Below are 17990 nucleotides of genomic sequence, written 5' to 3'. Positions count from 1 at the left end.
ACTATTAGACTAATATTTTTGTCTATTTAGTGAAACCGACTTACACAATAGACAAAACCTATATGGTCATTTGTCGTTGATAATGATTAATAAGACGTTGCCTTTTATTTTTGTTGGTCTTCCTGACTCGTCCACAACTTTCTTGTTGAAAATTTTAGTATCCTCTTAAAAAAACGTCATACTACCTCATTCATTTTATTAGTTTAAATTTTTAATTTTAATTTTATTATAATTAAAAAATTTTATAAAAAATTATATTTAATTTTTTTATTATAGTTAAAAAAATTCATCAAAAATTACATATTAACTCGAGTTAAAAATTTAAATTGACAAACTGAATGAGACTTTAATTTATTATTGTTGTTACCTTTTAGATCGATGAAATACAACGAGGATGGGTAGGAATTCGACATAAAAGCTTACTCTTGAATTTAGTACTTATTTCTTTATTTCATGGGATAAACTAATAAAAACAAACAAACAAAGGGAAATCAGAGCAAAAACAAACACGGGGAAAAGTGGACTTATGAGTTATGACCAATCAAACCATAGTCATTGAGTTGTAACTATTTTATCATAGATTAAACGGCGGTTTGCTTCAGAAGGTAAATAACACAATAAACCGCATCAGCCAAGATAAGAGGAAAAGGGAAAAAGAAAAGAAAGAGCAGGAAAGACACCAGGTGGAAATTAACACAAGTATGGAAAGACAACATGAGTGAAGAAAGCAATTTGATTTTTCAAACAAATTAACAACTTCGGTAACCATCCAAAAGTTCAACAAATAAATAATTGCGTATAACCACAACTTTATTATTATTACATGGTACAACATCAATTTTACAACAACCAAAGAAAGTGTCTATACCCAAATATCCCAAAACTTCGCCTGAAGAATAATATGGCAATTGGCAAAAGGATGGCCAATTCAAACTTGCCAAGGAACAACCTTCCGAAGCAACAACTCTATGATCAACGAACAACAAAACTCGTCACACATTTCAATCCACTCCATATGGACTACGCACCAAAGGCATTCTACAGCACAAGATTCGCGCAAAAATGAGTGATTAACTGTTGTGTATATTTGCTGTATATATGCATGTATGCATGGATAGTTTCCTGTATATTTGTGCATGTCCCTAACGTAATTGTGCATGACATAAAGCTGGGTGATAAATAGAAGACAATCACTTATATTGCAATGTAGCTATTGCGTCCTCATCTCCTTCATAAACAGCAAAGTAAGAAGAAGAAAAAAATAAAAGTAGCTTCAGTGCAATACAATAGAGGTGTCAACCTGACTCACTCACACAAATTGCCGCCCCAACACAACCTGCTGACACTTTGACATATTTATCATTATCATGATTACTATAATTACAATGTATCATTTTTTGTGTCAGATATATATATTTGTTTGGTATAAAGATTTGAAAAAATAATACCCGTATTAGTTAAATAAATTATATGGTTAAGTTAGCTCTAATTAGTAGTCGTTTGATATTAGTAATAAATAATTTTATCAAACTTTACTAATTAGGTTAATTGGGTCATAAATTGACTTTTTTTGGTCAACCTGTCAAGAAGCAACCAAATGAGCCAAGCGGACCTACCAAAGATGACATGGCCACCATGAATGCTACCTCTGTAACCTTCAACCACCTTTGCGGTCAAGCCAAGTAGGTTATTCGGTCACAAACCAAACTGACTCTTGCGTGGCACCATATTGGCGAGCAAAGTCCGTTTGATTGGAGGATTCGTTCTCTGATTCGAATCATGATTCATGGTTCTCTACAGTATTTTCCCTCACAAAAAACACACGTAAATCAAAAATAGTTCTAATCCATGAACCAAACCGGCTCTAAGTGAGCGGAGGGATGATCCTCCACACGGGGTAATGGGGGGTCCCGCTTAGTGGAGCATAAGACACATGGCACGTGGCCCACGGTCTTCTTCTAGTCGTACACCTTGGTCCCCTAGTGTAGCGGGTCAGATCCAGTCATCACTAGATAATACTTAATAAATACTACACCAATTTACTTGTTGAGATATTTCTTTCCCTATCTAAATTTTGAGTCTGTTTAATTCGCTGATTTGAATTTTTAATTCGAGTTGAAATGTGACTTTATGTGAAAATTTTTTACTGTAATAAAAAAGTTAGATGTGATTACTGTAGCAAAACTCAAATTTTAAAATCGAATCGGTAAAATGAACGGGTTTACCTCTCCACTTGCTCCCTTTACCGATCAATACGTTGACTTCAGCATTGAAGTGAGTGCCCTAGGCAGACACCCATCGGTTTCCCCCTTACTCTGAGGTTATCTATTCTTCTTTTGCAGGCCAGCCCAGGCAGTCTCAATCTAACCACCTTGCGCAACCGCGCGTGGTGTTGTGCTACTTTCATCATACATCAATAGTGTCCATGTTCGCTTTTATAAATTGTCACCCCTTATTTTAACCTAAGATTTGAAAGGGATACGGTCATGCATATCGCCAAAGCCATCTTATTTGGGTACATGTACTTGGCTCCGGTGTGGAGCCGAGGAGCCTTAATGTACTAGTACTGAAAGTTCCAAAATTTTTTTTTTTGTTTTCCATTTCTTTTTATTCTTTTGGCCGAGGAAATGGGAGAATTAGTTGAGTGATCTTACATACGGCAACAAATGTAGAATGGTCACACATACTGCAAGCTCTATAACGAGTTTGCTAATGTCACCCAGCGTCCTGTAGGTGAAGCAGGAATACAATATCTACTACCATCTTAAAATTCAAAATTAATTAAGAGAAAATCACCAGTAAACCTCCATTGATTTGCATTTCCTCAAACAAAAATGTATCTATCTATCTGTATATGTACGAGGATAAACAAATTAAAATTTGTTTTGAAAGATAAAAATAAAAATAAATGTGTAATGTAGAAGAACTAATAAGTTTCAGTTCATAAATCCCAAGACGAGTAGTCGACAATGGAGAATTGGAGATATTGGAATGGCAAGTCTAGATAGTGATGGAAAAGAGCTAGTTAGCAAAAAGCAGATAACCGTTTTGGGTCTTTCTTTTTTTTTTTCCTTTCTTTCAATAAGGTAGTTAGCAAGATAAACTACATTCTGATGAAAAACTACATTCTGAAAGCAGGATAGGTTTGGGAAAATTTTAGGAATTGACATTAGTCAAGCCTAAGACTAAAAGAGAAAAAAAAAAAAATTTCAGAACTGGTGTATTTCTAGCTTTTTCCATGGCCAATTCTCCATGCCCTACCATAAAAATGACAAGTCAGAATCCCTCTATCTATTCAACACTCGCTTTTGAGTTCTGAGTTTTGACCCCAAAAAAATGGTGGCAGCAGAAATTATAAACATATCTTCTTTCATCTACTACCTAAATATACAAACCGCATCAAACAAAAGCATAACCCCAAATGGTTTCTTATAAGGAAAACAACAAATCCTTTTTTGGGAAAATTGACAAAACCATAAATTGTAAAGGACAAAAGGAAAGCACTTGGGTCAGTCACAAAGTAAAAATGCCACTGAAAACTTTGGGAACTTCCAAGGTGCATACCTTGTTTTTAAGCTATCAAGCAGTGTCTTTGGCTTTGACAATTACGACCGGGCACTGAGCATGATTGGTGCAATAGTTGCTTACACTTCCCAAGAACATCCTTAAAAACACACAAATACAGCATACGATTTGAGAATATCACAAACAAGCGATTCTTAAATGTTAATCTTATTTTTAGACCCTAAATTATAAGTCAATTTTTATTTTGGTACCTAATTATAAACGTCTGGATCTTCTAAATATATATATATATAAACGTCGGGATCCACAATCTATTAATTTGTCTCAAATTAATCTTTTCCTCCATCTAACTACTAAAATCTCTCGACAATTCAGTGAGACTACATTTTGCAATTTTACATGTTTGAGCATAATTCGTACCAAAATAGAAGTTGACCTATAGTTCAAAGATAAAATTCATTGTGCATTTCGAAACTCGTTCGAGTTAAGAACTTTTAATTGAATTCATATCGAAGAAAATATTGTAGCATAGTATAAAAAAAACTTAAAATGTAATTCGAACTAACGAAACGAACGGAGTTTAAAACTTGAGATTTCTATGCATGGCATAACATGTAGCAGTAAAGTAACCTTTTAATAGGACCAAAAGCACGGGACCCCATCACAAGTAAATCGGCATTCAACTTCTCAGCAACTTCACAAATCTTCTCCTTTGGATCCCCAATCACAACCTCCGTTTTCACCTTCACCTGATAATGATATTCAATAACACAGGAAGTAAAATCCTCCAAAATTTATCGATTGAAGAAAAAAACGAAATTTGAAAAATGAAGGATAAACATCTCTAACATTCTTTTCCGAGCAAATATTGAGAGCGTGCTCCAACACGGCCTCCGTGATCCGCCTCTGGTGCGCCTCGATCGCCGCCATTATCGCCGGAACCGCCACATCGCCTGAAAAATCAATTCAATTGCAGAGTAACAAAATTTCGCCCTAAATTGTAAATTCAATGAATTTGATACTCCGCGATATCGACGGAGACAGATAAGAGACTTAACTGGGCCCACAGAAGGGAATAGCGCCGGGATTGAGGCCGGCGGCGATAGATGGCGGGGATTGAACGTGGAGCACGACGAAGGAACCGCCGGAGGTGGAGTCGGGAGCAGGGGATTGGAGCTTGAGGTTGTCGAGGGCCCACCGAAGCGCATCCATGCTCGACTCGCTGCCATCGACGGCCACGATCACGCACCGCAGGCTTCCAGATGACATGATGGTTGACGTTTGACCCGAGCACCTACTTCGCTTTTTCTTTGACCCGCCAAGAGCGTATGAAAGTCTGTTGTTGGTTTTTGATGGAGTCTTGTAGAGTGTTTTACTTCAACTCTGATTTCTGACTTTCTCCCCGGAAGGAGATGGCTCTGTCAGTAGTGTGGCGCGCCAAAAACCGCTCGTGTGATAGAGCATTCATGGGCCACATTTTAGAAATGGGCTCACGTCAATGTTGGGCTTGGACTGTACAGTAAAGGCCTGCGGGCTGCGTGTTATAAGAGCATCCGAGAGGATTTGAGAAATTATAATACATAATTTTCAAACTAAATTAAGACTATTTGAAATATATAGCACTTTACTATGTCAATGATTCATTTACGACTGCTAAAAAATAACTTATGTGGTAACAAATTTTAAAAAATATTTATTTGTGTAGAAAAAAATCTTTTTATTAGTCGTAAAAAGAAAATTTATGTGAAAAAAAATCTTTTTACTAGTTGTAAATGAACCATTTATACGGTAAACTGCTATTTACTTCAAATAATTTTAAAATCTGTTATTTACTTCATTTAGTTTCATAATATGCTAGTTACTACATTCGCTCTATGGATTTTTACCCTTTACTCTTGATAAAATACCCTTTTGAATAATTAGTTATTTGATCAAAAAGAGTATTAATCAAGAGTAAAAAATAAAAATTTAAACTTATACACTCCAAGAGATATTTGTCTCCTTTTTACTTAGGGTGCGAATTTCTCTCTAATAGAATGAAGAGCATTGGATAGAGCATCTCCAATTTAAAGCAAACTCATTAGGCAAATAACAAATTTTAACATTTGAAAAAAAAATACTCTTTAAGAACATCCCGGTTACAATGCTAAATTTTAATATTTGAGCAATTTCTAATACAATGTTATTTTTTACGTTAAATTTGATAAATACTATACTATGATTTTCTTACCCCAAACATTAAAATGTGGCATTAACACAATAGTTTGGTATTGATTCCGTTTAGTTCGTTGATTCGAGTTTTTAATTCGAGTTGAGATGTGACTTTATGTAAGAGCTTTTTACTGTAGCAAAAAAGTTAGATGTGATTGTTTGTGAGAGTTTTTACTGTAGAAAAACTCGAATTCTAAACTCGAATCAACGAAATGAACGGGGGGCCTAAACTTCTCTCACTAAATTCCATCGAGTAATAGCTAACATCAAACTATTACCAAATTTTTTACTCATATTTGATTTTGCTCATTTCTAGACTTATAATCTTACCAAATTACCTTTAAAGTTTAGCTTTAATTTTTTAAATTACTTTATAAATATAATAAGGTTTTACATATATCACAAATTGATATCGGTTACTAAAATATGGACGAAAATACTCTCTCCATATTAGGTGAGCTCATTTAAATAGTAGAGTTAAAAATTTTAGATGATAATATAACACATTATATGACGTGCATGGGGCATTTCTGTTCAAAATTTCAGCAACAACTATCGTTTTGGGATTCAAGAAATAACTTCGGAAATTCAAATTTCGAAAGGTAACTTGTTAATTCACAACAATTTAAGTAATAAAAGTGTCAAAAACTCGAATTTAAATATGAGTCTACAAAAATTTGCATTATCACAAAGGTGATACTAAATCGGTTTATAAAGTTAGTGATTTCAGTATATCATAATATGGTACTCAAATTTAAATATGAGAGTATCTTTTAATCTTTCTTCTTATTGGCAACAACTAAGAGGACGTAACTTTTGTAAATAAACATTCTTAAATTGTAGCAGAAACCAAGAATCAAAGTGGGAAGATGAAAACAAAAAGGCATGTTAGCTCTATAGATTCACCGGAAAGTGAAACTTTCATTTACAAGGAATTGGCAAATTATGAGAGAGGTTGATACTTTTCTTGAACCTTCCAACAATTTTTTGCCATTTCTTAAAGCCTTTGGAAGCATTACTACAGCAAATTCTTTTCTTTTCCACTCTTGAGCATTCTCACTGCAAGCATGACGTACAAAGAAATCAAAGTTGCCATGTGCACTTTAATCTTTGGCTTGAAGATGTCAAAATTGGTCTCCTTAACCTCGATTTTATGATTTTGCTATTGCAATTAGAAATAGAAAACGCATCACATTACCTAACCCTCCTCCAATAGAACGAAAGTTAAGAACATTTTAGGGAGTTTCTACTAGTGGCATTTAGTTAGGTACTTAATCAATTATATAAGGTGAATTATATACATATATATATATATATTTGTAGATTTCTATTTATATGTATAATATTTATTTAAGTGTTTCACAAACAATCCTTTGGTTACTTCCATTATTGGAGCAAAGGGAATCTTTCTTGTCTCCTTTGTCTAGTCCTTTGTAAAGGGCAATGAAGACATTAAAGAGGGCTTTTGAAAAAATTTCATGTTAGGTAACCTCCACTACATCAAAACCTACTTTGAAAATTATGGACCACCACATGCTCATGATCTTCTCTGCATTCATGCATGGAATGCGTGTATCAAACAAGCTGAATGAATACGAATATTTAGATATGTAGTGGAAGATGACTATACTTCACATCCCAATTTTCAATCTCATACCATTCAAAGTTATGGATCCCACAAACATATTGACTGTGTTTAGAATTGATCCCGTTTTTATTTTCACGTTTTTCGAGAAAATAAAAATAAAAACGTTTTTTAAAACAACGTTTGGCGTAATAAAGACAAAAAACGTAAATGAAAATGGTGTATTGGTTTAGTGTAATTGAGAGAGAAATGAAAAATGACTTTTAGACGTTTTTCATTTTTTATTTTCATTTTTTCCTCTCTCGAGCAAAAAAAAAGTGAGAGAGATATTGATGAGTTTTTTTATACTGAAAATAATTTCTTGATAAAACTACTAAACGCATTTTCAAAAATAATTTCTATCTGAGATTAAAAACGTTTTAATTTTTATTTTTATATAAAAAATAAAATTATTTTGGAACGAGTTCCAAACACACCCATTAGTTGTTATATTGTCTCTAGATTGATCGATTGATTTATTTAATGAGTGGTATCCATCAAAATACCAAAACACGCATTTAGTTGTTTATAAAATAATAAATAAATAAAAAAACTCATTTAGTTGTGTACGTATATTCTCATATATAACTCGTAAGTCAAGAAGACTGACAAGTGGCATTTTTCTATTTGTTTAAAGAACTTATCTCTTTTAATAAGACGTTAAAATGTGGAAGAGGTTTGGAGGAGCTTTCGCTTTCTCTTGCCATTATTTTTCTGAACCTAGTATTCTCCACCTATAACCCTACATAGGAAGACAAATAAGACTATCCCATGGGCCATTAATAACATACTAAGATTCATATAAATAAAAAAATAAACCTTGTTCAACAAGTTGCTCATTTTAGAAGTTGCTGAACGTGCAACTGCCGCTGGAGAAAATGGAATTTGTACTGGTTTTTGCAAATGGAAGAAAACTTTCCCCACAACTTCACTTTCTTGCTTATCAAATGGTTTTAGCTCTATTACATTTTGTGGGGCCTAAAACTTATATTAAATAGCTCTGCCTTTGTTTGGTGGAATAAAGTAATAAAGATTAAGGTTAATACGTGGGGTTGGCTAACAAAATAAAAGCTAATTAACATTTTTAGGCATAATCTTAGGCTCTACCTATTCAGAAAGCTTCCCAAGTTTCCCATATACAGAAAGTGGGTAGTTTGTGGGATTAGTTGTTTAATCGAACCCAATAAAAAGTAACTCTGAAATAATGCATAATCCATCTATAAAAAGTTAAAAACGATCACCTATTCAATATTTTTTAAGTTCTTTATTCAATCATTACACGAATATTATCACGTTAATTTATTTATTTATGTAGAATTAGAAAGAACCTTATCGCATGTCAAAACTAGTTAAAAGATAGTTATTTATAGGACGTGACAAAAATACTAATTATCCGTATTTTTAATTATTTACTTGGTAATTTTAAAACTGCAATCTTTTGAGATAATTGAAGGTGAGCAATGTTCTTGACGGGAAAGTTAAATTTTTTACCCTTGGATTTTTCGTTTATTTTGAGTTGAACTATAAATTATCAATTGTCACACCTGAATAAAATAAAATCTGAGAGTACCAAGTTTCACATCATATCTTCATAAATGTCTATATCTTATTATCCCTCAAAGTTCAAAACACAAAAATTCGTATTCTAAAAAAAAAAAAAAAAATGAAAATTCTTTTTCAACAAAAAAAAAAAACGAAAATTCTTTGTTAGGTATTTAGACATCAAAAGTTAATTTTAGAATAATATGCAACACATGTTTATTTTTTTTCTTTCGGTTTTGTTTTTCTTTTTCGTTTTTTCCAAAATTTTACCGTAAAGTTTGAAAGGTGGAAAGAAAGGGAAAATCACCACGGGAAATTTACAAGAGCGTTGGAGAAATTGATCATGGCTGCTCTGAACTTTCCCTTTCACTTTCTAGAGAAGTTAGCAATAGTACTCTCTGCCGCCTTTGTCAAAGCCACACATTATTTGAAACTTAAAGCTTTTTTATTTTTTATTTTTTAAATTAAGTCCTAAAGCTTATGCTAAAGAGAAATATATTTCCAACTTTGACAAAACCGCACGCTCACTCATGAAACTATTTGCGTCATTAGCCATGCTTACTCTAATCCTACTCATCCTTTGAAGTTTGAACAAAACCAAGAAGTTAAACCAAAAAATATACAAGTACAACAACCGACCATGCAATGTTAATATGTTATTTCTCTCTCCCCTTTTTTATTTAAAAAAAAAAGTATTTAATTTTGTTTTACTCTCACATGGCGGCAGAAATTGCAAATTTTTAATTTGTGATGTGAGTACAAGTTTTTTGCATGCACATGTTTCTGAAAATTGAATGGTTTTTTTTTTTTTTTTTTTTTTTTTTTTTTTTTTTTTTTTTTTTTTTGTTGTTGTTGTTGGGTGGGGCAGTCTCTAGTTTGTTTTCTCATTCGTACCACTACCAAGTAAATGCCTTCTCAATATCACCAAAAGCTACCAACCATTTTTTTTTTTTGAGATTTAATGGCCATGTTTGAAATTGATCTCGTTTTTATTTTTTATATTTTTTTAGAAAGAAAAAATAAAAATTTGGCGTAATAAAAAAAATAAAAATGAAAATGATTTTTTAATTTAGTGTAAAATGAGAGAAAAATGAAAAACGACTTTTAGTCATTTTTCATTTTTTTTTTCGTTTTCTCCTCTCTCGAGCATAGAGAGAGAGACATTAATAGGTTTTTTTTGTACTAAAAATAATCTCTTGATAAAACTATCAAACGCATTTTCAAAATTAATTTCTGTCTGAGATTAAAAAACCTTTTCATTTTTATTTTTATATAAAAAATAAAATTATTTTAAAACGAGTTCCAAACGCGCTCAATAACTACCATCACTAATCAGATAGCAATTATACTACACTAATCATGATTCACGGCTCATGAGTAACTATCATCACACAACTGATCATTTGTTTTATTATATACTGTTATGGTTAATAATTCAATTAAAAACTAACAATACTTATTACCATAATAAATAACTTATTATTCACAATTTAAATATTTGCAGGTTTAGTCTAGCTATAATTAGACATCTGATTACCTATAGAGTTCAAATTTATCGCCTTTAAATTGAGAAAAAATTCAAAAAAAAAGAATCAAATAAAACTTTAAAATTAAAAAAAAAAAAACCTAAAAAATTAAATGGATTTCACACAAATGACCTAAATCTTATAGCTGTATACCAAGGAAGGAAATAAGTTGTGTACTAGTTGATTCCAAATGACGAATCCTGGTACGAAAAAATGCAGCCTTCAATGCAAGGACAAATAGCAAGTAAAGCATCATCATCTGAGAATCAAACCTTCACCAACCAATCTGCACCGTCCGATCCCCATATCCATCCAATCCCAACCCTCCCCCACCCTCACATGCGTCACCAGGCAACCGTCCAATCCCCGCATCTTTCCCTTCCCACAACAAGACAAACCACCGTCACAGAAAACACAATATTACGATTTTACCCCTCAAAAAACCAAACCCGGTTCGAACCGAATATTTTATGAACGAAGAATTAACGCTTTCCGATGTAAAAAATTCCTTCCCCGACCATTCCTTTTACTTTTTATTTATTTATAATTTTTATAAATGCAGTTATCCCGAATTTATTATTTTTTGCCACATATTTTTCTCTCTTCAATGAAATGCATGTAAATCTATTTATTTTTTCCGTCTTTTGCCCGAATTCCACACAAAGCTCGAAATCGAAGAAAAACCGTTCACGAGTTCACACAAACTCTCGGCACTCTCTCTCTCACCTGAAATCTCCTTTTTCGCTGCTCAATTTTGTTTTTAATTGGAAACTCGTTTTGAGAAGTTTCCCGATGAGCTACCGATCGCCGACGGCTCCGATTCGGTGCTGATCTTCCCTCGGCGGTGGCCTGCATGCGGAATCTCTGGCACCGGCGACGACGGGAAGCGTAATTGGAGAATATCTATGGTTTTTGGCGGGATTAGGAGCCTAGGGTTTGTGAATTTTGCTGGATGCGTGTTAGGTGCGGGATAAATGCTTGTTGCCGGGGTTCTAGGGTTTCAGAGCCTGGTCCTGGTGGTTTGCCTGGTGGTTCCGCTGATCGGATTCGTCGTACGGCGGAAATGGAGGCTCGCTTTAGCTAGGAAGGAAGAGATTAGGAGGCTTTTGATTTTGGCGTCCGAGGAAGCCGCTAGGGCCGAGCTCGAGGCGTCCGCCCAATACGGCGTTGTTGCGGCGGTTGCTCAGAACCAGTGCGCCGTTTGTTATTTCCCCACTACCACACGTTGCGCGCGATGCAAAGCGGTTCGTTACTGGTATGTTTTTTGTTTTTTGTTTTTTTTTTCGTTTTATTGGTAAATTTCATGTCTTGGTTATGCAATTGTGCGATTTTTTGTGTCCTTTATTATTCAGTTACCTAGGATTAGGTTTCCGGTTGGGGCATTTCTCGTGTCGAGAGAATAATTTTGATATCCTTAATGTTGAATTTCAAGCAAAATTTTGGGGAAAGTTTAATAAGGGAGCTGATATTTGGATTTGATTAAGAGGATTCTTAAATGAATGATTGCAAATCGTCTTTTGTGATTGAGCTGAATCTTGGTTTTAGACTATAATTATCTCCCGTTCAAATTGGGAAAGGGAATGGAATGTATGACCAAGATATTCAGTCTGGCTTGCATAAGGTGAAAATGTTGGCTAGGCAGAGTGAAAATAGAAGACAATAGTTTTACTTCTATGAAAATGCAACACTTGATGAAGGATGGTCACATTCTAGAGAACTTCTCATGATTTAGTCATTATATCCTTTAGAGTAGAAGGACAATAAAGCTCTTTTTGAGTTTGGGTTTATGGGTCCTTACTGATAGACGATGCGTCTTTCTTATTTTATTTCTGAGGTTTAATACATAAGTATGTACACATATAAATTTTAGTGTTGAGATGTTAACGTCAAATTTGAATGTTCTAGTTCTGGCAAGTGTCAAATTATGCACTGGAGACAAGGACACAAGGAGGAATGTCGTCCTGCTTGCCCAACTCAGACCGTTAATGACATAGGAAAGGATTCTAGCCAAAAGTTGAACAAAGAAGAGCACTCTGAAGTTTATAGTGAGAATTATGAAAGCATTGAACGAGCTAAACCAGTTCAAGCATTCCCTTCAAAATCTGCACACACAAATAATGGTTGCTCTGCTGAAGTGCTATATGAGAAGGAAGAGGGTAGTGAGGTTGAGTCTATTGCAAGTGGGAAAGGGGTAAGTTCTACTTTTGAATCAGGCTCTACATCGTTTTCTGGGTTTTCTACTTCAACCACCAATAGTGATTTGGCTGATGATGTTTCTGTCACTGAGAGCATTAGTTCAGCTGATACAGAGAGTTCAGATGGACATTTATCTGTTGATAGTTCTTCTGACGAACTTCATACCACTCTTCATGTGAGAAATGAAGATAATTCTCAGCCATTATCTCCAAAGTTTGCTAGATTGGTTGACGCTGTAAATGGTATTACTGTAAGTAAGTTAAATGAAACTGAATCTAGTTGCAATGGAGGAGAAGATCGTTGTCGACTGACTTGCTCTTCACATCCTAGTAATAGTAGTGTACATGATGGTCCAGCTCAGCCTCTTGCAGCTTCTTCTGGATTTTGGGAGAAAGCTCTAGATTCTATTAGCCCCCCAGATGATACCCATCATGATGACACATCTGATTCCAGTGGACTCGGTAGCAGCAAGGTATCAGGTGGAACTTCCCTTCACTTTTCATTTAAATTGTCAAGACGTACTGCTCCTCCCTTGTTCACTAAGGGCTCTTCAGAGAACGTTGCTCTATCAAAGGATGCTCTTACAGACGAGTTGCGTGTTAAGAAGCATACTAGTGGATCATCTTTATCTAAAAGTATAGATTCTAATGCACCAAAAACCAGGGCCTGCCGATCCTTGAATCGTGAAGCATCCAAGAATTTGGACAATGGATGTGAAAGTTTTTCAAATGACTTTAATTCAAGGGAAGCCAAGTCAATGCTTAAAGAAGGAGCTTCAAAATGTGCAGATTCATCAAATGTTGGTATCGCGCCATCCACAAGAGCTCAAAAGTTGGACTTGGATCATGTTGTTAGTAACAACAAAACTTCAAATCCTATGAAGTCTGAGGATGATGGATATTTATTATCCAGTACTCATTTAGCTTCTGGCACGAAGGACTCTTCCATTAAAAGGTCCAAAGCCGGAGATGATGCTGGTCAGGATAGTGCTACTGTTTCAGGTCAGGTTTCAAATTATCCAAATGTCAGGAACGGATTAAAAACCTCTGTACAAAAAGTTGTTGAGCAGTTCAGAGGATCCAATTCCAAACTAACAAAACAATATCCGTTAGCGCATGGAAGTGAGATTGCTGGACGATACACTGACAAGGTTTTGCTTCTATTTTCTTTTTGGATTTATATCTGTAACAACATATACCAAACAATAACAATATAGTCGATTATCTTTTCTGCCTTTGCAGGGGCTTTTTCCTTACGACTCATTTGTCAAGCTATACAATTGGAACAAGGTGGAGCTTCAACCATCTGGCCTTATAAATTGTGGGAACAGGTAATATTTATTAGTACCAATTAGATGGGAACCTGACATTATATGGCGCTTAGTCTTGGTTACTTGAATTATTCTAGGGAGTTCTTGTTGAAGTTTTGTGGGTATAACGGTTAAATTTGCCTTCTCATGCTATTAGATAATAGATAAGCTAACATTTTAGTTTATTTTCTGGATTTGTATATCCTACTTCGACTCCTTTCACCATAGCAGTCTTACTCCCATGTTCATTTCTTCGTTCCAATCTGATCTATTAGTCTTCTGCACATATGTGGTGAATGGACCTAAGAAGATTATTGCATGGCGGTTGAGTTTACTTATATTGCTGTTTGAGGATACTCTTTAAGTTGTATCATTTGCGTATCTGACAATGTGATGTACATGATAGATCTCTTTCAATTATCATCACCTGCACATAGAATTTTCCTGGTACATTAGAGTACTTAGTTTTTGCACTTTCAAGCGACTAAAATCACTGTATTTGTTGTTTGTAATTTATTTATACCCATTTATGAATGGAATTTCGAGCATTTTTTTAGTAGTATCTGTTTAAGTGAACATCAAAAGATTGGTTTGCAACTTGCGTGGTGTATTGTTCTCACCCTAATTGGCATCCCATCTGTATGCATTTTGTCATGCAAATTTTTCCTTTTTGTACTGTGTAAATACGCTTTTTAATGTATCAACTATCAAGCTTCAGGCATATACATACCTTCAGTGTTTCTGGAAGAAGATTAAAAGTTCATTATTTGTAGATTTAAAATTCAGTCATCTTTTCCTGGATTTCCTGTTTGGAATTTTCTTTTCTTTAACAAGTTGTTCTTCTGCTTCCAGTTGTTATGCCAATGCTGTACTCCAGTGCTTGGCATTTACGCCTCCATTGACTGCCTATTTCCTTCAAGGAATTCACTCAAAAGATTGTATGTCTCTATTCACATTTTCCCTTATCTAGGCATCTTTGTTTCTTTTGTGATATAAAGTTCCTTTCTTCTTCGTTTCAGGTATAAAGAAAGAATGGTGTTTCACATGTGAATTTGAAGGTTTAATTTTGAAGGCAAAGGAAAAGAAATCTCCATTGTCTCCTATTGGAATAGTGTCCCGACTCCAGAACATTGGAAGTCAACTTGGTAATGGGAGGGAAGAAGATGCACATGAGTTTCTAAGGTAAAGTACCCGCTTACTTTGGCATCTGCATACAAAATGTAGAAGCCAAGATTCTATTATTCTTCTTTCCATTTTTTTTTTATTGTTCAGTCTAATTAATGAGTGCACTGACAGGTATGCTATTGACGCGATGCAATCTATTTGCCTGGCGGAAGCCAGGGTTGGTGCATCAGGTCATTTGGAGGAAGAGACAACTTTGCTAGGCCTTACTTTTGGAGGCTACCTCCGTTCAAAGGTAATAGAGGTGTCTACATGGGCGGCCCAGTTTGGCCCATCCCTATCCCTTCTACTATATAACTTTAAGGTTGGGCATGGACCCCAGGCCCAAGTCCATAGTGCTTGGCCCTCAGGGGCCTATCCTAGACACTTAATTATCTTTAACTATTTTTTTTTTCAGCGTGTTCTGGAAAATTTTGAAATCTACCGAGTGACATCATTTGATTATGAATTGGATCATGTTGTTTGTAGATAAAATGCATGAAGTGCCAAGGCAGGTCTGAGAGGCAGGAAGGTATGCTGGACCTGACTGTTGAAATTGAAGGGGATATAGGGAGCCTGGAAGAAGCCCTTCGAAAATTTACAAGCACTGAGATCTTGGACGGTGAAAACAAGTACCACTGTGGCAGGTTAGTTGGGTTATTTTATAGCATACCTATTCTGTTTATTTATTCAGTGTTTTTGTTACCATATGTGGCAGGTTAAGAAAGTTCAGACCTTTTTATACCTCCCCAAAAAAAGTACAACTTGGTTTTTTTATTTTTTTTATTCCCTGTAATATAGTTGTGGAAATTTGAAAGAGATTGACGATATATTTTGTTATCATTATGATATATGGTCACTTTATTGATTGACTATTTTAATCAGATGCAAATCTTATGAGAAGGCCAAAAAGAAGTTGACAATACTGGAGGCACCCAATGTCCTCACGATTGCTTTAAAGCGATTTCAGGTAATCCATTCATTTTAAAATGACCATCCACTGTCTGATTTCAGGTAGTCCATTCATTTAAATTGACCATCCACTCTCTGCTTTTAGGTTCTTACGTTCTTATTTCTTTGCTGCAGTCGGGAAAATTCGGAAAGCTTAATAAGCCAATTCGGTTTCCAGAGATCCTGAACTTGGCACCATTTATGAGTGGCACAAGTGACAAATTGGCCATTTACAGGCTTTATGGGGTGGTCGTTCACTTGGATGTTATGAATGCTGCATTTTCTGGTCACTACGTGTGCTATGTTAAAAATGCTCACAACAAGTGGTTCAAGATTGATGATAGCACAGTATGTTCTCAGAAACCATGGTTCACCCCTCTTAGATTTCCCAATTTTACTTGAGTTGAGAATAATATCAAAAACTCATCAAGCTAAATCTCTTGAGAGCGAGCGTGATAAATTTGGTTGGTCTATTAGAATCATGATTTATTATGCTTCCAAAAGCTAGTTGTAAATCCATGTGCAGGCAAAATGTGCAATTGGGGACTTTAGCTAATGCCTAATTCTTTTCCGGAGCTACTAAAGCTATTTCCAGTGTTTAGCTCCTTTGACTAGTGTGGTCTATGCATCTTACAGCCAACAAAGTTATATTACCAATTCATCTTTTCTAACCATTATCTTGGCTTTGGTTGGGTAGGTAACGCCTGTGGACCTTGAGAAGGTGTTGAGCAAAGGAGCATACATGCTGTTTTATGCGAGGTGAGATATCTTTCGAATTTAAAAATGTTTTGACATTTGTATATTTTTTTCTTTTACTGTGACCAACAGTCTAATTTAACTGATTTACAGGTGCTCACCAAGGGCCCCGAGATTGATAAGGAATCGAATAGTATCTTCTGATCCCAAAGCTAGAGTGACACCTTCCTGGATTGGTGGTGGAAAGACCACTGCATTGAAATCAAAATCCACCACAAATCCTAATGTTGCCCAGTTCTTATCCAGTTCAAGTCCTCCAGGTGTTTCTGCCAGTTACGATTCATTTTATGCAAGATACCATCGGTTGCAGAGGATTTTAGAAGAGGATTCATCGAGCGACAACTCTTCCCTTATCAGCAACAACTCTGATGAAGGTTCTTGCAGTACGGATAGTACCCGTGACTCTACCAGCACAGACGACTTGTCGGATTACATTTTTGGTGATTCCGGACGAGTTTGGAGTAGCCCTGTGGAGGAACTCTTGTGATACTGGCACTTCTTCATCGTCCTCTTCCCCTCACTCGTATTCAAAAGAATTTGCATCTTTCTGATATGGACCAGTACGATTCAGTTGCTCCCGTAACCAGTGGGCTTAAAACTGATTGTGCAGCTACCGAGGACGGTGGTCTTTGGGACGGGCCAAGTAGCAGGAGTAGCAAGCGGGTGAATTTTCGAGGCGAAGAAACTAATCCCTTTTTGCATTCTGACACCACTAAGCAACGTAGAAAGTTAGCTAGCAGAGAAGTAGTAGTAATAGTACCCTTAAGACTGACTTAGAGAGACTAGGATCTGACTCTTTAAACCCTGTAAAATATAATGTATTCACCAGGGAAAGAACAGTGAACATTTGATTATAATATTTAGGTACAGAGCGGTAAATAAGAAAATTTTGAGGGAATGTATGTAATTCACCCTTCTGCTGATTTCATTTATATAAATCAGCTTTCATTTTTTTTTCCCTAAATTCTTTCCTCTGAGTTATCTTTTATATTCAATTGTCTATTCTTTTTTACGAAACAATTAGGGCCCGTTTAGTTCGCTGATTCGAGTTTTTAATTCGAATTGAGATGTGATTTTATGTGAGAGTTTTTTACTGTAGCAAAAAAATTAGATGTGATTGTTTGTAAGAACTTTTTACTGTAGTAAAATTTAAATTTTAAATTTGAATCAGCGAAATGAAAGAGACCTA

At 35.1% G+C, this 17990-nt stretch overlaps 2 protein-coding genes across 3 annotated transcripts; one reads left to right on the top strand and one right to left on the bottom strand.

The window, feature by feature from the left end:
- Nucleotides 1-719: 719 nt before the first annotated feature.
- LOC21391103 (universal stress protein PHOS34) lies at nt 720-4924 on the bottom strand. Of its 2 annotated transcripts, none has more exons than XM_024173050.1 (5): nt 4584-4924; nt 4375-4478; nt 4156-4274; nt 3565-3664; nt 720-1038 (listed from the first exon to the last, which is right to left on the bottom strand). In XM_024173050.1, exons 1-4 carry the CDS (start codon nt 4792-4794, stop codon nt 3580-3582), a joined length of 519 nt encoding a protein of 172 aa, XP_024028818.1. In that variant the 5' UTR covers nt 4795-4924; the 3' UTR covers nt 720-1038; nt 3565-3579. The 2 variants fall into 2 exon arrangements, with proteins under 2 accessions (XP_024028818.1, XP_024028819.1); XM_024173051.1 differs by lacking the exon at nt 720-1038 and adding an exon at nt 2245-2462.
- Nucleotides 4925-11041: 6117 nt separating this feature from the next.
- On the top strand, nt 11042-17762 carry LOC21391101 (ubiquitin carboxyl-terminal hydrolase 16). The gene is given in 14 exon segments (XM_024173036.1): nt 11042-11683; nt 12334-13774; nt 13866-13954; nt 14786-14871; nt 14953-15115; nt 15230-15350; nt 15584-15741; nt 15980-16064; nt 16181-16393; nt 16743-16804; nt 16895-17267; nt 17269-17313; nt 17315-17542; nt 17545-17762. Coding segments are annotated over 14 exon segments (3453 nt in total). The 5' UTR covers nt 11042-11402; the 3' UTR covers nt 17653-17762.
- Nucleotides 17763-17990: the final 228 nt, after the last annotated feature.

This window comes from Morus notabilis, unplaced genomic scaffold, assembly GCF_000414095.1.
Source record: "Morus notabilis unplaced genomic scaffold, ASM41409v2 Scaffold1103, whole genome shotgun sequence".
In the NCBI taxonomy this organism is placed as follows: domain Eukaryota; kingdom Viridiplantae; phylum Streptophyta; class Magnoliopsida; order Rosales; family Moraceae; genus Morus; species Morus notabilis.
The sequence above is the reverse complement of the archived record's forward strand: the minus strand, read 5'-3'. Positions and strand labels throughout refer to the sequence as shown.

What these genes read in the sequence shown, in the direction of transcription:
- LOC21391103 (XM_024173050.1), bottom strand. Translation starts at nt 4,794, where the DNA reads ATGTCATCTGGAAGCCTGCGGTGCGTGATCGTGGCCGTCGATGGCAGC. An exon ending in ATATTTGCTCGGAAAAGAAT is followed by an intron (nt 4,275 to 4,374) that starts GTTAGAGATGTT and finishes TATCATTATCAG; the next exon opens with GTGAAGGTGAAAACGGAGGT. An exon ending in GCTTTTGGTCCTATTAAAAG is followed by an intron (nt 3,665 to 4,155) that starts GTTACTTTACTG and finishes TGTGTTTTTAAG; the next exon opens with GATGTTCTTGGGAAGTGTAA.